The 26,429-nt window shown below is 47.1% G+C and overlaps 1 protein-coding gene across 3 annotated transcripts in view; it reads right to left on the bottom strand.

The window, feature by feature from the left end:
- Nucleotides 1-26,429, bottom strand: part of RUNX2 (RUNX family transcription factor 2) — a 257,963-nt gene that overhangs the window by 144,149 nt on the left and 87,385 nt on the right. The window contains exons 1-3 of one of the 3 annotated variants that reach the window (XM_054995642.1): nt 11,309-11,404; nt 11,087-11,263; nt 66-222 (exon numbers count right to left, since the gene is read on the bottom strand). In XM_054995642.1, coding sequence (XP_054851617.1) covers nt 66-222; nt 11,087-11,263; nt 11,309-11,404 — 430 coding nt within the window. Of the gene's footprint in view, nt 1-65; nt 223-11,086; nt 11,405-26,429 lie in introns of those variants that run through there. The other 2 variants (XM_054995701.1, XM_054995562.1) reach the window with 2 other exon arrangements.

Raw genomic sequence — 26,429 nt, 5'->3', positions numbered from 1 at the left:
TCAGTTTTCCATCTGGAGACTTTGTTTTTATTTTAGTTTTTTAAATGCATAATTTAATGATCTACCTCTTCCACTTCGGCCCACGAATCGCAGGTCATTAAACCGCGCCACTTGATTCTTCATCACAGCAGAAGCATTCCTCAGCTCCGCAGAATAATTTTCATCGTTCCCAGCCATGACGGTGACCACTGTCCCATCGGGGACTTCTCCTAAAGCTACCACCTGTGACAGTGAAAACACAACAACAGCCTCTTTTGAATTGTGCGGCTCTCCATCTCAAAAGCAGGGACCAAAAAAAAAGGCATAAGAACTTTGCAAGTCTGGGATTTGTTCCCTGGATTCAGAAAACAGGAAAATAACCAAGCACATATTCCTATTTCCACATGGGTCATTTGCCGCAAGTTCAATGCGTGCGCACGCACACACACACACACGCGCGCACACAGTTCCCACCAGGCCTTTTGTGTTTTCTGATTTAAATCAGCAACTGAATATTGTTATAACAATAGACCAGTCTGTACTATGTTCTCTAAATTCCCCGTTTTCATTTGGAAAAATAACCTAGCAAGTAGCTCCTTTTGTTGCTGAGGTATCTTTCTCCTCAACAAATGGGGCCAGAGACGTACTTTGTTAAAAATGAAAGCTGCAGATTCGGAGAACCTGATAGACAATTAACAACAACAACAACATTCGATTTATATACTGCCCTTCAGGATGACTTAACACCCACGCAGAGCAGTTTATAAAGTATGCTATATTATTATTCCCACAACAATCAGTCTGTGAGGTGGGTGGGGCTGAGAGAGCTCTGAGAGAGCTGTGACTGACCCAAGGTCACCCAGCTGGCTTTGAGTGGAGGAGTGGAGAATCAAACCTGGCTCTCCAAATTAGAGTCCTGCCACTCTTAACCACTACACTGAACTCTCTCCTGTCATAATGATATACAATTGACATTTTTTAAAAAAAAATGAAAAGCCCTACTAGTTCTGAAAGACTGGGGGCAAGGAAACTGTGGGGAAACCTGCCATACGGGAGCCACGCTGTACAGCACTGTACTGGCAGCTGCAGCAGCAACAGCGAAACCACACAACCTGTCTCCAACTAGAAGACACTGTAATATGGAAAACTTTAGGGTTAACCAGGTTCTTGGTATAATGGGTTAAGAAACCAGGGTTACTGTTTTCAGAAATCACACACAAAAACCCTTTATAACAGAATATCAGACAGCATTATCAGAAGCAAACGTTTCCAGCAATTCTAATAAGACTGACCTCAGCTTTTAATGTAAAAGCCATCAGTGGATTCTGAGAAGTCATAAAGAAAGCCAACTGAGAGCCAAGCTACAAGAGAAAAATTACACAAGAACATTGTTCATGAAGGAAGTCACAATGTTAGCTGGGAAGCTAAGTTTTAAAAGACATCAGAAGGCTTTGTCAATTTCCCCTCTCTACAGAGCCAGGCAAGAGAGCTCCTCAGAAGGTTTGTTAATTTCCTCTTTGCCTCCTAGAAGGGGAGGTGAAACTGACAGAGCCTTCCTGAGGCAAAGAGGAAATTAACAAACCTTCTGAGGAGCTCTCTTGCCTGGCTCTGTAGAAAGGAGAAATTGACAAAACCTTCCAATCTCTTTTAAAACTCAGCTTCCCGGCTAACATTGCAACTCCATGTGCACATCCTTGTGTAATTCGGCCCTCGTAGCTTGGCTCTGACAGCCTACCATTGAAGGATAGGAAACTGTTTTGTGTGGCTAGACCCCCCTTCATGATCTCCAGCCCTGCAATCCTATGCAGAGTTACTCCACAATCTAAACCCATTGCTTAGACTCACGTAACGCTGCACAGGATTGCATTGAACATCTGCACGCGGCATCCGGGTGAGTCAGAAGGAAGATGCAAGCAGATCAAGCATTTTAGGGAAGATGGTGCTGACGTGGCAGCATTACCTCACATTGGTTGTTGTGGGTTTTCCGGGCTGTATAGCCGTGGTCTTGGCATTGTAGTTCCTGACGTTTCGCCAGCAGCCGCGGCTGGCATCTTCAGAGGTGTAGCACCGAAAGACAGAGATCTCTGTGTCACACACACTGTGACACTGAGAGATCTCTGTCTTTTGGTGCTACACCTCTGAAGATGCCAGCCGCGGCTGCTGGCGAAACGTCAGGAACTACAATGCCAAGACCACGGCTATACAGCCCAGAAAACCCACAACAACCATCGTTCTCCGGCCGTGAAAGCCTTCAACAATTACCTCACATTGCTTCTCAGATCTGCACAACTCTGCCTTCTTGAACTCGGGCCCTGAACTCTAAGGATCAGGCTGTAAGAGAGTCTTGTGTTTTTTTTTTGCTTTAGAGAATAAAAAAAATATTTGGTTCTAGTTCTTGTGGTTACAGAGAAGAGATCTGGGTTCAAACTGTCAGCAGTCCAAGCTCCATATTCAGCTCTCTTCTCTGTTCCTCCATATTTTATTTATTTATTTCATTTTTCACCTCCCTTTCTCCCCAGTGGGGATCCAAAGCGGCTGACATTGTTCTCCTCTTCTGCATTTTATCCTCACCACCAAGCCTGTGCGGTAGGTTCAGTTGATAATATATGACTGGCCCAAGGTCACCTAGTGAGCTTCCATGGCAGGGTGGGAATAAGAACGCAAGTCTCCCAAATCCCACTCTAACCACTGCACCACACTGTCTCTCACCGTTTTTCTTACAGCCTATAGTCCCCCTAATGCTTCAGGAGCTTATGAAAGGAAAGGGAGAGGGAAGAAATTCTAAATTTTGGAAAGACGATTAATGTTTAATTTTATGTACAAATTAAGCAATTATATACCTATGATTATAAAACTCAGGTTTGTTAGTCCTAGAATTTCAGATGCTAACATGCAGTTTTAGACCTTGATACTCCATCTTGATGGGACCTCCCAGACTGCATCCACACCGTGGCACAAAGGGGATGCGGTAATGGCATCCACACTCCCCGTCCCGGCACCTCTCACTGTTGCTGCCCCCATACTCCTCCCCCCTTTCCTGTCATGCCTGCACAAAAGTGCAAGTTCAACAGCAATTTTACCAAAAGCAGAGTAAAAGGGCAGGAAAAATCAGGAGCCAGAAAACATCACATTGCCTCTCTCCCTTTACTGTGGTGGCTTCCTGCTCTGCATGGGGGGGGGGGGTCCTCCTGCAAAAACCGCCAGAGACAATGTATCTTAGTACCAGATAATGGATTGCAACATTACAGCAAAGACTAAATTTTCATAGCTGAGCAGAGACTCCGAGTTCACTGTTCTGCCACACAACCAAGTCCTAAGACATAAAAGGCAAACTGTGATGCCGATGACTCACTTCTTATTGACACGCAGGTGCAGTATGTGGGGATGAGAAGCGAGTCAGGGGCAAAATTGTTTTCCTCCCCGCTGTCTCCTTGGGGCCTCCAGAGGCCTGGAGACCCGGGAAGCCCCAGCCTAACGATGGGAAGCCCCAGCACCATGGCGCTGAGCCTTCCCACTGCCTTGGGGCTTCTGGGGAGCCCGCTGCCACCGCCGAGGAGCCTGCTACTGCTGTAGGAAGGCTCAGCACAGCAGCGAGGCCCAAGGTCCTGCATCAGCCAGGGGGCAGGGCTCCCCTGTCACCTCCACAGGGCCTGGCCCCGCTGCTACAGCACAAGCCAAGGGGCAGCCGAGGGACTGGAGGAGGAGGTAGGTCCCCATCTCTTTCCCGATCCCCCACTCAACTGATGCTGCAGGGAGAGGCACGGGGTGGGGGGAGAGTGCTGCTACGGCCCATTGTTTTTTTCCAAACAACGGGCCTTATTGCTAGTATACTCTAATGCTCCAACAAAGACCCTTCACACTTACTGTGGAATTATGTGGGTTAAAATGGCTGCTACTTCTACAAGAGACAAGATTTCCTCAAGAAGCAGGATCTCAAAATACTGGAGAGGCAAGACTAACCCTACAAATGTATCTGAAATGAATTTCATTTCCAATTTTGCAAAATGGTTTCTGTAAGAGTGTTGATGTCAGAAACATTTGCTAATCCCTTATTCCTACACAACAACTTCCATTAGAATCAACAGCAGACATCCAAGGATCAACTCGGTTAAAGCTAAAATTGTTCTGCAAGAGGCCTGCAAGGCTCCCCCTCATTTCACCCGATACACCCTTATCTTTGACTGAAAAAGAGGTGACTCGTTTAAGAATTCACGCCTCAACAAACGAAAGTGCATCAAAATCAGTCACACAAGTGTGAATATTTGTCAGCATAAAAAGGGTAGACATTGAACTCAAGCCACCTACAGGAGAACTCCAGAAGGACGGTACCCACTAGTTTAATTCTTTTAAAAAAAAAACAACAACAGTGTTTGCAAGTCAGGCAACCTAAATCTAAGGGACAAATTAAGGGCAATTCTGCAAGAAGTCCACCCAGCTCTCTGTGTGTTTATCAGACGTGATCAAGTGGAGCGCAAGTGGAGCGCAAGTGAACAGGGAACAGGGAGGAATACTCGTGAGTCTGTTCACTTGCCAGGCAAGTGTCATTCATCACTTGTAGCTTGGCTCTGAGTGACGGGGAGCTTGGTACTGAAATAGTTGACTACCTTGCTGATCAGCCGTGTAAAAGTTAATAAAGGCGGGGAACTTATTTTCTTCACAGTTTCTGGTGCCTTTAACTCCAGGGTGTGGTGAACAAACAGTGTTTTGTGCCACTGTAGCTAAAAGCAGCAGGCACGGCTTGAAGGTTCTAGCTACCGAATGTTATGGGCTGAAGTTCCCTTTTAACCTTGGTGAAGAAATAGGGACCGTGAGCTTCTTTCCTGTAGCATCTTCCTTTCCCGGAGAACACCCCCCCCCCCCATTGAACCACGTTGCAAAAGTTCATTAACAACCACGGGAACTGGTGTTCCAGATTAACAAGGGTTTCTTTTTGCTCAGGAACTGAATCTGACTTTAAATCCAGAATCTAGTTAAAGCTTAGGTTAGCCAGAATTAGTGGTGGCAAACTATTTAATTGGAGTAAAGGCAGGAATCAGGAGGGGGGATTCTCTAGTTTGATGTAACACTAAGAATCTGGGCGTAAATGGGGAAGGGAAGAGTCAAGCATCAAGGAACCTCTTAAGGGAAAGTGAAATAATTCCAGCTTTACTCTATCCTGGCAGCTAAGACATATGCAGACCTGAGCATCTCCTTTCCATATGATGCTCTTCCCCCAACACTTACTCTGTTATTACTCCATTATTAATGCAATCAGTTGAATTATTTCGCAGGGGAAATGTCAAATTAAATTTATTCAGCTATCATCAGCAATTGGCAATTGAGTCATAAAAAGCACAGAGTGTCTTTAGAAACAATGCTGTATAATAAAATTGAACATTTATTCTCAAGAGGAGAAAGTAAACACCACCCATCTCAGTGAGATTTTATGTCCAATGTAAACATTATTAAGTCATGCTTCAAGTGAAGTTAAAGACATGGTTCACATGTAACTAAAATTTAGTTAATTTTAATCCAGCGGTATTTTCTTGATCCGGTGATTGTAATGCAAAATTCAAGTGAAATAAGCAGAGTTCTGCCCCCTGATACCTTTTCTAAAGAGCCCCCCACCCCAGGAAAGTTATCCGCCCCAACATTGCCTGCCCACAACTTCCAGAGAGATCTAGGCATACAGCAGTAGGTAGGTGGGATGAACCAGGGGTTAACATTCCTAGAATCAGAGCCAATCCGGATTCGTAAACTAAGTTCATGGACTCTCCAAATTAATCCAAACTCCATTATTCACATGCAAAGTTAAATCAATTTTAAGGAAAATAAATCAGGTTTCAACGTTACAAGTGAACAGAGCCCAAGAAAGAAGTGGTTACTATTTAGACTCACGTTTTTAATATCTGACTCCAAATCTTTGACTGAGAAAAAGTCTAAAACCCATAAAAATACCCTTTGATTAATTCAGAACATAATTGGCCTGATTTCATCAGCTCATGTTTTTACAGCTTTTTAAAAGTTCTGTCTGTTAAGACTGTATCATGGTGAAGGCTAATAATGGCCACTGTCCTTTCTGACACCCCCCCCCCCCAATCCCAAATTTATTCCTTTCCAAGTAAAGCTTTTTTGAGGGATAAAGATATACATCTGCAGGACTGCAAGAAGAAAGTGAGCAGGGAGTTTCTGGGATAGCTGCAGTTCAAAAATATCTTCAAAATAAAGAAATCACAAAAACGAAAGGCACAACGTTTAGTAACTTCTGAAAAAAACTGAATCTTGAACTAGCCCACACTATCCTCCATTTTCTAAAATTTTAAACATACCATTTTTCTGATTAGCCGTTTCATCTATGGCTCAAGAAAAAAAGAATGTAACAAAACCGAGTCTTTTTAAAACTTTCAATTTACTATTTTAAAAACAGTTTTGAGCTTGCCCAAAATCGGCCCAATGGGGCATGAAATGTCCAAGGTGTTTACCATGAAGAGAGGAGATTCAAACGTGAAATGAAAATGCTACTTTTTAGCACCAGGCAACAAAACTACATAATAAAAAGGCTTTTTGAACAAACACCTTGGATAAATGCTAAAAAGTTCTTTTATGGCACTGATTGTAATACTGTCTACCAAAGTATACTTTTATAACAACGGTCCTCACACAATCTAACTGCTATTAAAATCCCCTGTATTAAAAATAACTGCTCTTACCTAAACTATTGCCAAAACTCTATTGAATACAGTTTTAAAACAAAATGTCAGCCTCTACCTTAAAAACGAGCAACCGAATTGAACCGCACTGTGTTTGATGAGAAAAAATAAAAGTTGCGTCCGCACTTACAATTTATACTCTAAGTTGCAGCTTGAAGCTATTTAAATCAGCTGATTTATAAACTCTGAAAAGTGAAGTTTCGGGTGGAAATATTGATAGACCCTTAACTACTGCATTGCTACTGCACACAGCTTTACTACTTGGTGCACATATTTCCTTGCTGATTATACTAACTTAACAACTTTTAATTACTATTAGTATCAGCGCAGACAGTGAAAAGCATTCAGAACCACTGTACTAAGTGCAACTACAGTTCTTAATCCATTTATTGTGGCACAACCCCACCGTTTTCAGTACTGCAGCAAATGACCTGAGGACTGGACATATTGTCTTTGTCAAAATGTAATTATTACTACAAAAAGAAACGTCAGTAAGTGGATGTAAAAGTACCACAACATGACACAGAATTGGCACGAAGGGGATTTGTCTGAAGGCATTTAGATCTACTGTGTCACTTACCTTTCTATATAAATGACTAATAGTTACAACGCTGTGTTAATTAATAAAAGTATTTTAATGCTCCTTCATTTTAAGTTTGCTTAAGGTTGCAACACTAATCACACTTCATTAGAAGAAAGTTCCTTTGAAATCCACTAACCTTTAGGGACATTTAGCACTAGATTCAAGAAGATTTAGACAAACACACACCTGCTTTCCTCCTACAAAACATGGACACCAACATTCTATGCTTGGCCCACGTGACTTTTTAAAATGTATGATTTAAAAAAACACTATTTTCAGTTGCCCTTCTGTACAGATAACAGAGTGATGATAGTTTTAGGAAACTGTTCAAAATGGGGCCCTCAACTTACTTAAACCCAAACTAGTTGTTGCATAGAAAGCACTGTCCAGAGGGTGACTTGGTTTGCTCATAAGTGAATTGTGAACATGCATTTTCCATCATCATTTTATTCAGCTATTTCTCCTTGGCATTATTTTTTAAATGGGCGGCTTGTTAAAATTAAATTCATTCCATTCAGTAAATCCTGATGCTATCGAAGAGTTTCACACAAAGTGGCTCAGTCTCTACAATTCAAACCAACACATTTTGCAAAGCATTTTCTCCAAGATGGATATATAACGAACACAATTTGCAACATGCAATAGTTTTCCAGAAGGGTAAATTAGTAACTTTACACCCTAATCTTGTAACACTGATTGAGAAGACTTGCTGATTTCGGCAGAACCAACATCCAAATAGGTTCAAAGCGTTTTTTTCAGTGTTATCTAGGAGGGGACATTTAACAAGAGGTTCCCCATCTGCCAGTACACTTATTCATGTGGAATACAACACCAAAGAATAAGCAAACTGCACTGCCTTGCAACATTACTCAAGGAAATCTCATATGTACACATTACAGGAATATCGCTGAACAAGTTGGTTGCTTTGAAACCCCAGTAATTTTTTTTTTGGTACTACATAGCCGTACACAGGGCATTCACCTGTTACTACTGCATGGAGTCACCCAGTTTAGCTGCGTAGACATAAATCCACAGACCAGACTCCGGTGGTTTGAAAACTTTAAAAAGCCAGCACTCACCTACCAGCCAAATACGTTCTCGCTAAGTATCGAAGTACTTTCTACATTTTAATACCCAGGTTTAAAGGCTGCCTTCCTAACACGTCAAACTGAGCAGGCCGGCAAACAGCAACTGAAATTAATCACCCTGTTGACTTCTGGGTACTATAGCTATAATGCCAGTCTAGCTTAACACTGCAGAAAATTGTCATTTGACAATCAAAGTGACCTGGATTCTCACTCTCTATCTGTCAACACGCCTTGGGGATTCAACGCTGTGAAAAAGAAGAGCTCCACACCTCTGAACTGTCATAGCTCTTGAGAATGTTTGGCCGATTAACAAGAAAGGGGGGGGAGCACACATGCACGAGCGCGCACAAACACCGGCTAGTTCTCCAAAGGTCTATCATAACTAGCTATCGGCAAGCTGTATCATGCAGGGCCAAGACAGAGAAAGCTGATCGTAATCAGCTCTTAAGGCTCAGATCTTTCAAAGTTCTACTAGGGATGATTATAAAATGCAAAACAGGCGGTGGGTGGATTCAAGCTTTTAAACTCCCCCCCCCCCAGAAATCTCTTAGTGATTGTTTCCGCCGTGCTGCAACAGGGGTCCAATGAAACCAAACCGCGTGAGAGAGTCCAAAACTCCTCGGACTCTGCATCCATCCGTCTTTAAACAAATTGCAGAGCTTCTGATTGACAGAAGCAATGGAAGTACTAGGTGTATAAGAACCGTCAAAATTTGTGCCGCTGCCTAGCCAGAAATCGGCAAGTGAAAAAGTGTTCGGGTTGGGGGGTGCTGCAGCCTAAATTCACCACTTTTCTCCTCTCGGTATCAAAGCCACCTTAGTAACATCCCACTTACAAAGACTGCACCTCTTCTAGTACTATATGCATTTTGTATTCTGCTGTCTGAACAATGCTGCATTCTAAATTCTTCTGTCTGGGTATGATTTTCGGCTCACGACTAAGCAGAACTTTGGCCAGGGCGGAAAGCCTCGGGCAGAGGTGGATTTGACACAATTCATAGTCCCTGGTAGGCGCCCAGTCCTACTGAGTGAATTTGAAATGTTGTGCATTCAACACAGCTGAGGCAATGAGTCCTTAGGACAAGCCCCCCCCCCAAGGGAACAGGGAGAAATTTGCAGAGAGCGCTCAGGGATACTGCTATAGAGGATAAATGCATGCCTCAAAGAGAAAGGAGAGGAAATGGGGCGCCCAGCATTAGTAGGGTGTGCGCATGTTGGCAGAAAAATTAACAGCAATTTTCTCTATTTTAGATGGGAGGGGGAGTATGTAGTATCTAAATTATGCACCATCTTTCTGATAACTGTGCTCTGTTTCTTCCGGCCAAATCAGCTTTCCCTGGGCAAACACTTCCTAATTTGTCCAGCAGGAGTCCAGCACAACTTCCAAATGGGTAAAGCGCTGCTTCCATCTGTTTCCACCACAGACCCAACCTAGCCCACCTTCTCTGTTCCGAGTTTAAAGGACCTTTCGCCCTCGCGCCATCAACAAAGCCCTCTTCTATAAAACATACACATCCCGACAGCGTCTGAAGAGAACTTTCAAACGCACACCTTGGGCAGACACACCCAAGAAGCTTCCTGCAAGGGGCCCGGAAACTTTCCCCCTGAATTGCTCCTAGCAACACCAGCGCATCCAAAATAATACCCACAAACACAAGCTGGGCATTTTGTGTTTGCGAACCCAGAAATCAGTGGAAGCGGCTTCAGAAACTTCAGCTAAGGAAGGGGCAGGTGTCTAATCCTGAACATTCATAAAGACAAGAGATGCTGAGGGAAAGGGTACCACTGGAGGATCCCCCAAGATGCTGGGAGGGGACCTAAAAGGCAACTAGACACCACGTGCCACTGTGGTTACACTGGTTATTTGCCGGGGGCAAATGAAAAGAGTACTTGTGCCTTATTAAAGAAGGCGCTCTCGAGACTGTTCTTGTGGTCTGAGCCATCTGACCGCCTGTTAGCCTAGCAAGCAGCGTGCCTATTGCACCGCAGAACGCCACCCCTTGAAGGTAGTCATTGCCCACAGTGGAATATGTCACGTGGAGGGATAAGCCCTGAAAGAGACGCCAAACTCCTCCCCTGGAAGGGCAAAGTTCATTCACGGCTAAATGAGTTTGGGAGAGGGCCGTTCTCGGTTGCCTTGCTCTGGCAGCCTTTTAGAAGTCCTATCACCAGGGGGTGACTTTTCTTAGTGGACGGGCCCCTGCTATGGTCACCTGTCCAAATCAACAGGGTAATTTGGCAAAGGGGGGGAGGGGGGTCCACTTGCCTGGAGTTCAACCAGACTCGTGGAGAAGGGCAAGCGGCAGAAGGGACTGCAGCAGGGGTGGGGGAAGCAGCTGAGAAGGGCAGCCAGCTCTCTCTGAGGATGCCAGGAGGGGAAGAGACGGGGGGGGGACACCTCCTGGCCTTGCACCCCAGCACAGGTGCAGAGTGGGGGCCACTTGCCTACCTGGGGAAGAAGGGGAGAAAGAAGAAAAGAGAAGCAGTTTCTCCAGCCAGTCATAAAGGGCAAGGAAATGGGGGGGGGGGTGCCCTGAAAAATGAAAGGCTACACGGGTGGCAATACTTTCAGGCTTTGTTGAGTCCAGTGGCACTTTAGAGACCAACAGATTTTAAGGGTATGAGCTTTGGAGACTGGCAGGTCCCTTCTTCACCCGCGAACTGGCCTCTCCAAAGCTCCTGCCGGGGTCTCCGGTGCCGGTGGGCTCCCCTCAGGACGGGGGGGGGCGCATCCCGGGGGGGGCTTACCTTGAAGGCCACCGGGAGGGTCTTGTTGCAGCGCCAGTGCGACGGCAGGACGGAGCAGAGGAAGTTGGGGCTGTCGGTGCGCACCAGCTCGGCCGGGTGGTCGGCGATGATCTCCACCATGGTGCGGTTGTCGTGCGGGCGCAGCCGGGGCCCCGCCGCCGCCGCCGCCTCCTGGTGCTGCTGCTGCTGCTGCTGCTGGGCGGCCGCCGCCGCCGCCGCCACCGCCGCCGGGCTGACCTCGCTCATCTTGCCGGGCTGCAGGCTGCTGGAAGGGGGGCTGAACCTCCGGCTGGTGCTGGGATCTACGGGAATACGCATCACAACAGCCACAAGTTAGCGAGGAGGGGAGCCGGGGGGGCGGGCGGGGGGAGAGGAGAGGGCGCGCGGGGAGAGCGCAGCGCGGAGCGCCCAGCGCGGGCCGGCCGGCCGAGCGGCGCTGCTGCTGCTGCTGCTGCTGCTGCGCCCGGCGGCTCCGCGGCTCTTCGGGGCTTCCCTCCGCCGCCTGCCCTCCGCCTCCTTCCCGCGGCGCTTCTGGCTTGCTGGAGCGCGTCGCGGGGCTGGGCTGGGCAGGGCTGGGGCCGGCGGGCGGGGGGGACGCGCGGCCGCTTTCGCTCTGCTCGCCCCGCGCCTTCCGCTCGCTTCCTGCTGTGCTTCGTGCGCAACGCGCGCCTCGCCGAGGCCCCTTCGGGGCGGGCGGGGAGGGGGGGCTGCCTCTGCCCGCCCGGCCGGCTTCGCAAGGGGGGAATCGGAACCGGGAGGGGGGGGGTCAGTGGGGCCAAAGCGTCTCCGCCTTCTGCCGCTCTCTGCCCGCTTCTTCCGCCTGCGCTGCAAAGTTCGTCGGGAGCGGCGGAGAAAAGCCCAGCGGGCTCGGCCGGCGGAACACAATGAGGACCGCGGCTTTGGAAGGCTGCGGAGGGCGGGAGGGCGCGCGCGCGAGAGGCGCGCTCCCGACTCCCGGGGAAATTCGCAGGCGTGGGGGGGGGGGGGAACGGTCCGGCTGGTTTCGAAGAGGCGCTCGGGGCGGCCGCTGCGCCTGTCGCTTCTTGCGCGGGATCGGGGCGGCGGGGTGCAAAAACCGAGCGAGCGGGTCTACTCGGAAGCGAGCCCGGGTCTATTCAGTGCACGGAAGCGTCCTTAGGTTTGCACCGAAAAAGCTCTTTGCAGACGCCAATAAAAAATAAAACTTGCAACTTTTTCATCGTTCCAAAAAGTCTTTCCGGGGAGGAGGGGGGGGACCGGCACCGCGGGAGGGAGCCGGGCGGGGGCTTGTTTGGGTTTCGTGTGTGTGTTTTGCGCAGCCCTGCAATGTGGGTGTTTGGGCGGCGGGCCGGGAGTTGGAAGGAGTCGGGTTTTGCGGTTTATATAGCCGGGGCGTCTGGCGAAAGCGCTCATTATGCTGACGAGAGGCAGCGGCACGTGGGGCCTCCGCCGGGCCCCCGGAAGGCTTCAGAGCGCGCCGGCGGCCGAGTGCGCTCCCGCTCGCTCGCACAGGCAGGCAGATGCGCGCCCGGACAAAACCCGCGCTGGCAACGGGGCGGGCGCAAAGCCAGCGCCGCCGCGCTTCTGGGGGGTCCGTGCCGTCGCCGCCCTCTCCCCAACAGCTGATCTCGGATTGAAGGACTTTTTTATTAATAGCATCATTGACTCTCGGAAGCTCCTACCCTGCAAGTCCAGTTGGTCTTGAAGGCGCTACCGGACCCGAACCTTGCCCCATCAAACGGTCGGGTCTCTTGCTAAAATGCCTTCACCCCGCTCAAATCAAACCCAGACGAAGGGAGAGCGAGGCAAGGGGCCACCGCGTGTCCGCAGCCTGCCTTTCCACGCGCACAAAGCAAGATTTTTTTTAAAACAAACTATTTACCTACCCAATAGTGAAATCGGGTTCACGCCTCCCAGGGTCGAGTAAACCTATCACGCTCCTCTGGTTGCTCAGACAGGCCGCCCGACTTCCACTTTCTCTTTGCAAAGCCGCCCGGGTGGGCGCGCGGAAGGAGAGCCCCGAGGGAAAGGGGCACGCGGGGCTCTCCCCCTCCCGTTTGATTTGCCCTGCAAACATGCTGGGCTTTCATGCATGGTGGAAACCCAGTCCGTGCTCCCCGTTCTTTGCCACCGAGACATTTCCAGGCAGGGATGGCACCAGAAAGGGACCTGCCTAAGAGATCTGAGGCCGCCGCGTCCACACGGACGCTTTCCCGCGTGTCTTATTAAGCAACCCAGAAGAGCGCCGGGAGTTCTTGCTGCTTTCACACACTCGGGATAATGCATTTTGACTCCCCATTCAGTGTGTTTTACTGCGTGAAGTGGGGGCATCTGCTTGCAAAAGTCACGAAAGTGCGTCGAAGGTACATTCTTATGCATGTGTGAAAGCGGCGCAGGACGATTTTTTAAAAATTCACATGCGAGCAGGATAAATGAGTTTTTTTAAAAAATAGCGGGGAGACGGGGATATGAATTTCCCCGCGCGCTTCTCTGGTTTGGCTGCGATCCTTGTCGACACGTCACTGGGCGTAACTCCCGTGGCATAAAGTCCCGCTTACTAATGAGTAAACGTGCGCACGATTGCGCTTCCAAACGTTTGCATTCCCGACCCCTCTGCAACTAACTAGCGATTCATCATTTCCACCTTTTGCAGCCTCTGACATAAAAATGTAAAGATGGGTGGGGCATGAAGGAGGGGGCACGCCAGTCCTAAGCAGGTCTATTCGGAATTAAGTTCTGTGCTATTCAGTGAGGCTTACTCCCAGGAAAGTGTTTTTAGGATTGTAGCTGGGGGTCACTTGGGGTTTTCCTGCTGGGTTACTTTCAGCTGTACTCCCCCTTTGGTGCTCTTTTCCCCAATTCGCTGCCCCACTAAACTTCAAATCCACTTGAAAGAGAAATAGCAATATAAAACTCCCCACTTTTTCTAAAACTAACCCCTCTCCAATTCATTTGTTGTGGAGGGAGTCCAGAACAGGGCTAGTTGGCATGGCTATTTTCACCATCGCACTTCTCGTCCCAGGTTCCTGTAAATCTTATAACTATTAACTCCAAGATCTGCCCTGTTTTTTTGGGAAGGGAAATGGAAAATGTCTAGGAGGTTTAAGAAAAGCACAGCATACACAAATGTGAAAAGTAAATTTCTAGTCCTATTTCCTTTACTGCCCTAAACACAGCTCGGGGAGGTTGAATTACTTGGACTTGTGATGCTCAGCCCCGAATATTTCTGGAAGAAATAAAAGTCCGGCTGGTTTCTTGAGCATTTTGCCTTTGGGGGGTTAATTTCATCTTCGTGTTTCTGCTTCATTGAATTTGTTGAATTGTATTTTTTAAACTAAATTTTAATTCAGGAGACTGGAATAAAAGGGTATGACTTTGCTCGCAAAATTAACACTGTTGCTTAAGGGGTTTCTAAATGAAATCAATACAGGCAGGTTTCTAAATAAAATAGATACAGGCCTGCTTTTAGCAAAGCACACTGAAATATAAACATTCACTTCAAACTAAAAAGAAGATTTTAGGCGTTTAAGGAACCTCCTAGAAACTCCTGTTGTAGGACCACTTAAAATAGACTGCAGCCATTTATAATGTGGAAATAAAATTTTCCACCAAATGCCTTTACCAAGTTCTCGACTTTTTGGCAAAACTGATCTTCACTCTCCTTGCAAAAATATCTCTCTGCTGGACGCTTTACACGTTTACCACACTTACTGAATCCTGGAAGGGATCACGTCCCAGAATTTATGTATCCTTAGGTATTATGAACATCTTTTAAAGTAACCGTAGCCCTTGATCCTAACCACTTTTACTGGGAAGTCAATCTCATTGATTTCAGTGGAATTTGCTTCTCTGTTAAGTGTGTTTAGGACTGCAGCTGTTATATTTATGGAGATTAATGAAGGTTGTATCCATTTTGCAGATGTATTGTGTGTTACTGTTTATATAATCCAAGCCATAAATATGACTGAAAAGTTACACGGGGGCAATGAGTCCTTCCTTTGGCTTATTTCAGCTTGCACATCAAAAATTAAAAGAACAGGAGAGGCTGAAGATGTCGGAGAGCTGTAGACGTTTAAAGGGAAAGCACTCAAAGGGAAACGAAAGGCATTATCCAGGCCCTTCTAAATCCTATGGATTTCAGGAGAGGGGATAGTGCGTAACTCTCTCATTCCAATCAGTGGGTTTTATCAGGGCTTCACTTGTTTAGCTGGTACCCGAGATAATTTATAAAACACAAGGTTTATGAATCAAGGTGAGTCCTTTTTCAAAACCAAGCAGTGAGTTCTAACATGGCTGGGCAACATGGATGCTTTTTTGTTTGATAATATTTGAAGTGTCTCGTTCCATCAGAATCCCTACACCGAAGTTTCAGAGTAAAGTTTTTTTAAAAATAATATTTTGGATGTTTCTGTAGTGGACAGAGGATTAGGGGTGTAACGTGGGTTATGGAGAACCTTTTAAGGAAGGAAAAAAGCTCACCCCCTCCTCCATTGAGGCCCCATTGAGGCATCATTATTTGAGGCCTACAGAAAATTTCACACACTTTAGGATCTGAGAGAGACTGAGCATCTTTGCGATAACCAGGGCTTTTTTTCAGGGGGAACGCAGGGGAACGGAGTTCCAGAACCTCTTGAAAATGGTCACATGGCTGGTGGCCCCGCCCCCTGATCTCCAGACAGAGGGGAGTTGAGATTGCCCTCCGCGCTGCTCCAGCAATCTCAACCCCCCTCTGTCTGGAGATCAGGGGGCGGGGCCACCAGCCATGTGATCATTTTCTCCGAGGGCAACCCACTGAGTTCCACCACCTCTTTTCCCAGAAAAAAAGCCCTGGCGATAATGTATTCTAACTCTTCGCTAATACAAACACAGCTTCAGTAGGGAAAGAAGTGGATTTTATGAGACCTGCTTATATTACTATTATTTCAGGCAGTTTGAACCGTTCTAGCCAAACCATAACTTGCTGCTGTAATGAAATTCTGCAGTGCATTCATACAGACAAAGGTTTCTAATTCATACCAGAGCAATTAACTTCGGGCTAAGCTGACTTTCTAGGAAAGTGCTTCAAGGTAATTAATTGCTCATCACTTTTATGCTGGCCTGACTTGTGTACCGATATCTTATGGTACAGTCCTGTCGTTTCCATCTTGAGTTGACAACTCAGCCAGATATCTCATCTTGCCCGTTTCTCACATACTGATGATTATTCAGAAGTTACAAAACTCTGCATTTGATTGGAGATTACTTGGGCCGCGCTGGTGACCATCTTTGCCTAGCCACAGCCTATTTTGAAATCCTGCTTCTTGACTCACGGATTTATGATCTTAGAATCATAGAACTATAGGGTTGGAAGGGATCTATAGGGTCATCTAGTCCAACCCCCTGCACAATGCAGGAAATTCACACACACACCCCACACACACACCTCAATGACCCCTGCTCCATGCCCAGAAGATGGCAAAACACCATCAGGATCCCTACCCAAACTGGCCTGGGGAAAATTGCTTCCTGACCCGAAGGTGGTGATTGGCGTTACCCTGAGCATGCAAGAAAGGGCCACGAGAACTAAGCACTGATGTACTCTTTCCTGCCCTCCCTCTCATGAACTGCGTAGGTTCACAGAATCAGCATTGCTGTCAGAGGGCCATCTAGGCTCTGCTTAAAAACCTCCAAAGAAGGAGGTCCTTGGTGCAGGAGGAGAGCCCCAGCTGGCTGTCCTGATTTTTCTGACCTGCACACAGACACCACGATTTATCTGAATTAGGATTAAGCCAAACTTGTCCTTAATTCTGCCAGTAAAATCAAGGGAACTTCAATTGTGCCTTTCTGAAGTCCATTTGACTTCAAGAGGCTTGGAAGGGTCGGGTATAACTCTGCTTAGGGTTACACTGTAAGTCTGCTTTGCTTTGGTGGGGTCCTTCCCCCAGCTCTTTGCATCATTCAGTGCTAAGACTTGTGGATTGGAGAAACAGGAAGTGACCACATGGTATTGTGAATGTGGATAAGATGATCTCAGTCTTTTTTGGGTCATACGTGGAAGGGAGATGGAGATGAGGAATATCTGGGTTCAAGTGCCCTTTAAGCCCGAATGCTTCCTGAGTGACTTGGGCCAGCAGCAGGGCTTTTTTTCTGGGGAAAGAGGTGGTGGAACTCAGTGGGTTGCCCTCGGAGAAAACGGTCACATGGCTGGTGGCCCTGCCCCCTGATCTCCAGACAGAGGGGAGTTGAGATTGCCCAGCGGCGCGGAGGGCAATCTAAACTCCCCTCTGTCTGGAGATCAGGGGGCGGGGCCACCAGCCATGTGACCGTTTTCAAAAGGTTCCGGAACTCCGTTCCATCACGTTCCAGCTGAAAAAAAGCCCTGGCCAGCAGGGTTACCATCTCTCAGCCTGATCTATTTCAGAGGACTATTGTGAAGATAAAAGGGGTTGCCCTCTCTGAGCTTCTTGGAAAATCATAGAATTGTAGGTTCAGAAGGGATATATAGGGTCATCTAGTCCAACCCCCTGCACAATGCAGGAAATTAACAAATACCTTCCCCCCCCCCTACAAACTCAGTGACCCTTGCCCAGAAGATGGCAAAACACCGTCAGGATCCGTGGCCAAACTGGCCTGGGGGAAATTGCTACCAGACTGCAAGGTGGTGATTGACATTACCCTGGGCATGAGAACCAAGCACTGATGTAACCCTTCCTGCCCTCAGGGATATAAATGCCATTTGGAGGGGGGAAATCCAGAAGTGATAAAATTCAAGTTGGATGGGAAGCGATCGAGACAGAGAACATCGTTTCCAAAGAAGCAGTAGACACTTAGCAGTCGGGAAGGACACCACACACAGCATTCTCTTTATTCTTTATAACATCATCTAGGTTTAAACCCTAGGAGTGAAAAAAAAATCACATTTCAGTTTGAGCAGGGGAACCATTTACTGCTAGTTAGCACTGCTGAGATGTGTATTTCATATTGTCACCAAATAAGCTACTGCCTGTTGGGAAAATGTATCTTGTTTGGACTCAAACAGCATCACTGAGATTTACACAGATGTAGAGATGTGAAGGCCTGGGGAAAAGGGGTGGTGGGAACCTTTTCCCATTTCTCTCAAGGACTCTTTTGCCATGTTTCCATTGAAAAAAACAACCACCCAGAAATTTGGGGAGGGGGGCACAGAAAAGCAGTTAAATATTTTCTCTTCTAGAATGAATAAAGTGTATTCTAAGAGAAGGCTGTGCTAATTCAAAATGTGTGTAAAGAGTTTTTTTTTAATGTAAGACAATCTACACCACTAAATAAAGATAATTCCTGTGAATTTTACAGACATATGCAATATGTTTTCCAAGAATAGGAATAATTTTGTCCACCAATATGTGTATGTTCGTTGTACACTATGAAAGAATTCACTGTTAGAAAGTTTAACATTGATGTTTAGAAATGCTGCTAGTTTTATTGTGACTATATGGGGCAGTTTCTGTCCAAATAATACACTTCCTTTATTTGCTACAAAATCCGCATTTTCTATTTTTGGCTTTTATTTTTTCCAGCGTCCCAGATGGCAGAGATGAAGATATGCGTGCAAAGGGTGCAGCATTTCACATTGGCTATATTTTTTTTATTTTTGTTTATAGCAGTCTTTACATTTCAAGAAATATGCCAAATAGTATGGTTTTATGTGTTAAGTTCTATTTTATGTTGTTAAAGCGGTAGGAAAAGTATAGGTTTGCAACTTTTTAAAAAAAGTTAATTAACTTGTCCAGTTTTTGAAAAAAAAATACGGGGGGGGATGTTTCCCCACCCATAGCTCCCAAATTCGTACTGGTTTGACATTTGTGCATAGAGGACATAATAAATCTTTTGCCATATGCTTTAAAATACCAGTGAACTATTTTCGGTTCTCATTTTGTGTGTGAACATGCGTGTGGTAAAGAATTGCAGTATGTTCAGTGTATATCCCATTCTCAACTATACTTCCAGAACTAAATAACTTCTTCTGATATTTTATATGCATGCCAGGACAGAACATTTTAACTGGAAAGTTTCAAATAAATTGGAGGCAACGTTGATCAAATATGATCTGTATCTTTGGAGGTTTTTTTAAGAAGCATCCTGAAATTTATTGTAGATAAATACTTTTCTCAGCGCTTTTTTTCTGGGAAAAGAGGTGGTGGGACTCAGTGGGTTGCCCTCAGAGAAAAGCGCGGAAGGCAATCTAAACTCCCCTCTGTCTGGAGATCAGGGGGCGGGGCCACCAGCCATGTGACCATTTTCAAGAGGTTCCAGAACTCCGTTCCCCCGCGTTCCAGCTGAAAAAAAGCCCTGACTATGTCTGGAGTCAGATACGGAAGCTTCCAATTCCATGCACAAATGCACACTTATGCCTGCTGCTCTTCCTGGGACTAAGTATGTGTAACTGAATTGCCACCTTGGAGGTTCCCCCCCCCCCTCAGCAATTAGTTGCATCTGGTTAAAAGGTTACTAGCAATAAGGAGACCCTCCAGCCAGATTTGATCCTTGCCTGTAGAAGTTACTGAATGGAGGAAATCAATCTTATCCTCTATAGGAGGTGAACAATTTCCTTAGCTAGGTGATATATTGCAGGAACAAAGTATAAAGCATGGAAATGTGAAGAAATGTTTATATAGGATAAGGTGGTAGCTTTTGAGCTGCTTCTCTATTACTTTCCCCATAACAATTCAAAGTTCTGGTTGTGACCTATTAAAAATGCATGCTCTATACAAGACTAACAGTGATTTCAATGGCCTTAGACTGGAGTAACTCTGCTTAGGATTTCACTGTAAGAGACCTCCCCTATGTCTCAATGGGGTTCATTAAGACACACTGAGAATATCTTTTGCAATATTCCATTTCTGTGCCAAGCCCACATAAAGTATACATTCCCAAAAGAAAGCAGGATAGAAAGAAAGGTTGTGGTTGTGTCCCGTCCCGTCCCCCCCCACAATAGAACAGCATCCTTTTGGGCAAGTCTCTACAACCAGGGATCCACCTAGCTGAACATACTACATTGGTCACAAATGAAAGCTCAGCCGGGACCAAACAATAGTTTTACTGCTTGCCTGAGACTGCAAATACCAGTGTCCCGTCCCATCCCCCCCCACAATAGAACAGCATCCTTTTGGGCAAGTCTCTACAACCAGGGATCCACCTAGCTGAACATACTACATTGGTCACAAATGAAAGCTCAGCCGGGACCAAACAATAGTTTTACTGCTTGCCTGAGACTGCAAATACCAGGGCTTTTTTTCAGCTGGAATGCGGGGGGACGGAGTTCTGGAACCTCTTGAAAATGGTCACATGGCTGGTGGTCCCGCCCGCTGATCTCCAGACAGAGGGGAGTTGAGATTGCCCTCTGCGCCGCTTGGCGATCAGATCAGGGGGCGGGGCCACCAGCCATGTGACCATTTTCTCCGATGGCAACCCACTGAGTTCCACCGCCTCTTTTCCCAGAAAAAAAGCCCTGCTTTTTATATTCCCCAAAATGCTGTATAATGCTCTGTTTAGTGTCCTGGACTCCTGGTGGATCAGTTTCCATGCTGTACCTCAAGCATTTATATATTAGTTTGCTTAGGTAGTCCAAGGAGATGTCCTTTGGAAGGAAAAAACAGAGCAACCCGGAGCCACTGACATATGCTCCATTGTCCATAACTGGATGCAAACTGGCAGCCGTAAGGCCTTCTAGATATTATGGAACTCACAAGTAAAGGCTGGTCTCTCAAGAGCAAAACATGTCAAACTGGCATTAAAGATGCCAAATTGTAGTGGCTTAACCTAATTACTACCACATCAAAATAGCTGAGGAAATTGCTCTTGGCTTCCTCCACAAAGTGGGTTATTTATTTATGAATTTAATCTATTTGCATGATTTATCTCTATGGCTCACCTCACCCTGTAGATTTAGGATGGGTCACAAACGAAAGGCACTTAAAACCCGTATAAATAGAACGAAACAAAAATCAAATTCAAGCAAGCAAAAAATAAATAAAATGACAGGCTTTAGCCCTCACTCTTGAAAGCCACTCCAAACATACACTCTTGACAAGTCTTCCGAAATTCTTCTAAAAGCATAAATAGGTTTAGTCGCAGGGTAGGTTTCCAGGGGAGGGGGTTCTCTAGCTGTGGGACCCAGACGTGGGTTGGAATGTTAAAACAGCCCTGTAGTGTTGTGTTGGCAGGCGTGCCAACCTCGATGGGAGCTAGAGTTCTCTGGGAATTATCACTGACCTCCAGACAAGAGATTAGTTCCCTTGGAGCTAATGGCAGCTTCGGAGAGCAGACGCTATGGTACTCTATGGTGGTGTCAGCTCCTTAGGGGCCATATTTAATTCAGGAGCAAGCGAAGCCTCCACTGGCCCTTCACAGGCAACTTTCCTGGTAAGTTGCAGGCCAGTTCACTCCTGGGGGACCACCACCAAGAAGACCTTTTCCTGTTCCATTGCTGCTTGAAGCTGGTATAAGGATGGCTTCATAATTTTATCCTTGTTGCTTTTTTCATACTGCTTTCCTCCCTAAGTACTCAAAATTATTATTTTAGCAATTCTTACAAAAACCCTGAGAGGGACTCTCCCCACAGTGAGGGAAGGGGAGGTCAAAGAGTGAGAGCTATTCAACTTATGACTACTCTGAAATTTGAAATAAGGATTTCTAGAGCATCGCTCATGCCTTTAAGGCCATACATTCTTCCAGGGGTCATTTCATAGAAAAAGAGCGGGAGGAACTCATTAGCATAACTCATTAGCATATGCCACGCCTCTTGACATCACCAGAAGTGTGTGATTATTATATCTGATTTGCATATGCCACACCCCATGACATCACCTATCCTGGCTGTTTTGGACCCAATCCTGGCCATTCAGGGCCAAAATTGGGCCAAAAATGGCAAAAAGGGGCTGAAAATGGCCAAAAAGGGGCCCAAAATGGTAAGGATCAGGCCACTGCTGAGCGGGAGAGTGATCCACCACCCGTCCGAGGCCTGATCCGGGCGATTTCGGCCCAATCCAGGCCAAAACGGGCCCAAATGGCTGAGAGTCAGGTGAGCAGGGCCACCTGACATGTGACCTCTTCGGGGAACTGCCAGAACTGCGTTCCTGCACGTTCCCCCTCAGAATGAGCCCTGCATTCTTGACAACAGAGAGCTCCGTTGATCCTGAAGGAGCATAGAAGAGGGCGATCTTACTGGGGACAGGAGTAAGAACTTTGCACTTCTGCTGCTGGTGATAAAGGAAACTACATTTGTTCATTTCAAGATGCATCTACGAAGGAGCTTCCCAACCAAGCATTTATTAGCCCTAAACTGGAAGGATGAGAAGTGTACTTGTAGCGCAAATGCAATGTGACACAGGACAATCCTAAAGAGACCCAAGCACTCAGCCAGGTGGTTAAGAGCAGCAGGACTCTAATCTGGAGAACCGAGTTTGATTCCCCACTCCACCACTTGAAGACAGCTGGGTGACCTGGGGTCAGTCACAGCTCTCTCGGAGCTCTCTCAGTCCCACCCACCTCACAGGGCGATTGTTGTGGGGATAATAATAACACACTTTGTAAACCATTCTGAGTGGGTGTTAAGTTGTCCTGGAGGGTGTTATATAAGTCAAATGTTGTTGTTGTTATATATGCTGGTTCCATTCTCTCCCCTGTCTTCAGTATGGGGGCAGATGGGGGAAGAGCCCAGGGTGTAGAATAAGGATAATGACCTGCACCAATACGATGTACATGAGATGTACCCTGAATTAAAAAATTAAAATCATGTGCCGATAATTTCAGCCCCCTTTGGAGTTTTTCAGCACTAGGGCTGCAATCCCAAGAACACCTTCCGGGGAATAAACCCGATGGAGTTAAATTGGACTTGCTTCTCAGTGGACCGGCTTAAGTTTGCTCCCTAGATGCCCGCTAACAGAATAACATGTGGGTCTGAGGAAGTATAAAACTCCAGATCAGGCGGAGTGTCACGGACAAACACTGCTCCTGATATGCTGGAGGACAGAGCCAGCACCAGTCCATGGCGAGGTGCAGCGCTCACACATCTCCTCTGTGTCCGGGGTCTGAGCCCCAGCCCCCAGACTTGACAAGAGGGAACAGCAGGTCAACCGGGCTGACGGGCAAACAGAGGGGGCAGCCAGCAGCCAGCAGGTCAACCGGTCAGCCAACAGGCAGTAGGTCAACCGGTCTGACTGGCAAGCAGAGGGGGCAGCCTGGGGACAGCAGGTCATCCCCTCCCACGGGCAAATGGAGCCAGAACCTGCCAGCGCCAGGGGCAAGAGGCAAAGGCCCAGGGCCTCAGGAGTCAGGGGGAGACAGAGAGAAGCCAGCGAGTCCCACTCCCCTGGGGAAGGAAAGGGGACTAAGCAAGGCAGAAGGGGGCAAGGGCAGAGGGATTGGGGGCCCAGCAGTCACCCACCCAAAGACCTTACCTAAGGAGGAGAAGCAGCAGCAGCCCCAACAGCCCAAAGCCACGCCCCAGCTAGAAAATAGTAGCCTGGCCCAGGAGTTGCCAAAAGCCAAGCCACTCCAGGTGGGGCTATTGGAGGCACTCTGCAGGAAGCCCTGGGCAACCAGCCAAGGAGCCGCAGCTGGACCCACCTTCAGCCATCAGCTCAGCCAGGGAGGCCGAGCTGCTAGCCAGGGAACTGCAGCTGGACAGGCCTTCAGCAATCAGCCAAGGCAGGGAGGCTGGGCAGCCAGGGAACAAGGCACAGCTGGTGCTGGTCAGTGGGGCCAGATCAGCTACCCCAGCTGCAACTGCTTGGTGCAGCCCAAGACTGGGCTGGAAGAGGGGTGGGGCAGTAGAAGGAAGCCCTATAAAAGCTGGCTGGGAAGAGCCCTGTGGTGGTGGATGTGAGTAAGGAGTGATAATGTGGAGTGAGAGTGGTGCAATGCAAGAGTGGAGGTTTGGAGGAGAGTTCTGGAAGGAGGGGATGAAGAAGGACCCAGGGGGCAAGCAGGCCAGGTTGAGCAGGCCAGCGAGTGGACTGAGAGGGAGTCTGGGTGAGGTATACCGCCCCTCCTTTCATAGAGCAGGGTCCTGCAGCATCCCTGGCCCCCCTATGATGTCAGGAGCAGACCGCCCAATGCCACGCCCAGCGGCAGCGGCGGCAAGCCCTGACACTCTGATGCCTCCACTCACAGCCTCCCACTGCCTGCTTGTGTGTGCTTCGGCTCCTCTGCTCCCAGCAGCATGTGCTGCCTAGTGCTGATGGAGAAGGGCATGTGGGTGGTGCGTGAAGCTTCAGAATTCCTCGTGGCCATGGCGGGAGCACCCATCACTCGGCACCATGGGGGAAAGGGTGTGGAGGCAGCATGGGCACTCGTGACTGCTGATGGTGGGAGAGCTTGCGAGTGGACAAAGGAAGAATCACAGGAAGGTGGGGGCACATGGGTAGGAAGGCAAGAAGGGGAGCCTTGTAGTTGGCATAGAAGTTAGGCACGGCTGAGAGTATGTGACTGGTCCAAGGTCACCCAGCAAGCTTCCATGTCAGAATTGGAGATTGAGAGCAAGGCTGTTTTCTCACTGCTTACCGGCCACAGAACATCGCACCAAGCTCCTGGAACAACAGTGTCTTCCTGGCGCAATTTCGCGTGAGAATTGCCGTTCTCGTGAAATTGCGCCAGGAAGATGCTGTCGTTCCAGGAGCTCAGTGCAAAGTTCCATGGCCAGTAAGCACTGTGAAAACGGCCCAATTCACCCTAATCATAGTCTGACAATCTAACCACTATACCATCAGAAGCACAGCCTTGAAGAAAGAAACAAAAACTGTACACAACAAAGGAGAGTGTGTGCAAAAATACTGCAGAATATGTTGACATGAGTTATCAAAAGATCTGCATAAAACAGAACGCACTCCTTGAAACTTCAGCTCAGTTTAAGCAATTTACTTGGCATTTCACAACGCGCAATTTAAATTGTTTTCCACAACTTGATATTTAGCGATTTAGTAATTTTAAATGATTATTTTGATCTTTAATTTCTAACATAGTGCAGAGCTGCATGCAGCCTTTGACCAGATGCTCTGAAATTCCTTCTATCAAAGTCCTTTGGTTTATGTGAGCTGTATATCAGGTTATGACATCCTATCCCAAACACATTCCATAGAAGTGAAGTTCCATAGAAGTGAAGGGGACTTTTTCCAAATGATGTGTATGGCTCAGTGGAATGTAAGTCACCAACAATAAAATCAAAACGTTATACCTTTTCGTGAACCTGTGCACACATTTGCTCAAAACACCTTGCCTCTGCATCTCAATTCACAAGCTTGACCTTGTTCACAGTTATTCAGTTCAGTTCAAATGATGATGCTACACAGGGGGGTTGGCGCAGCCCAAAGGGAAGAGTAGATGACTACTAGCCTGGGTGCCAAAAGCACACACTTCTATAATACAACATTTGACTGCTGTGTTCTTCGTGCTATTTGTGGAAAACAAGAACCTTATGTGATGAGAGTGTGGTTTACTAAGCGTGTCAGATATCACATAACAGAGGCCGTTTTCACACTGCTTACCGGCCACAGAACATCGTGTCAAGCTCCTGGAATGACAGCGTCTTCCTGGCGCAATTTTGCGTGAGAACTGCAGTTCTCACGCGAAATCGCGCCAGGAAGATGCTGTCATTCCGGGAGCTTGTTTCAATGTTCTGTGGTCAGTAAGCAGTGTGAAAATGGCCTGTGTCATTCTAAGCCGAGTTACGCACTTCTAAATTCATAGGGCTTAGAAAGGTGTAATGCTCCTTAGAATGGCACTGCCGGTCATTCCAGAGCCAACAGGAGCAAAGCTCCAGAAAGCCAAAAGGAGCAGGGAGCTGTGAAGTGCAACAGCTTACAAACTTCAGTCAGTGCAGAGACGTTCCCTCTATATCTCGATATGAAAAGGGGTTTTTTTATTGTTTGTGGTTGCTATAAAGGTTGTCGTAAAGGTTGTCTGGCTTTCCGCAAATGATGCAAAACCGAATTATTCAAAAAGGCATTTTACTCAGATAGGAGATCAATATTGTAGGGAGGGGGGGTCTCAGATGCTCCACGGATGAGTTAGGAACCATAGACTTCACCACTTCCCAGAGCACATTTAAAATGGTTCCCTGGATTACTGTTTCTTTAATAAACTCATGGGGTAGAAAAATACCCCCAATAGGGTATTTTGGTACCGCATGGGGTAGAAAAATATCCCAATGGCAAAAATGCATGTATTATCTGGGTTTTATTTTCTACCCAGGATTTGAGGGAGGGAGGGTGATTTATAGAAAGCAAACTGTAATTGATAAGTGGTTTCACTTTGGGGACATTGTCACTGTGCCAGTGACAATATCCTAAGACAAAAACATTCTAGAACCTTCTTTTCTCTGAATTCTACCCCAAAAGTACAAATGCTG

The sequence above is a fragment of the Eublepharis macularius genome, chromosome 1 (genome assembly GCF_028583425.1).
Source record: "Eublepharis macularius isolate TG4126 chromosome 1, MPM_Emac_v1.0, whole genome shotgun sequence".
NCBI classification, from domain to species: Eukaryota; Metazoa; Chordata; class Lepidosauria; order Squamata; family Eublepharidae; genus Eublepharis; species Eublepharis macularius.
This window is presented reverse-complemented; position numbering and strand designations above follow the sequence as displayed.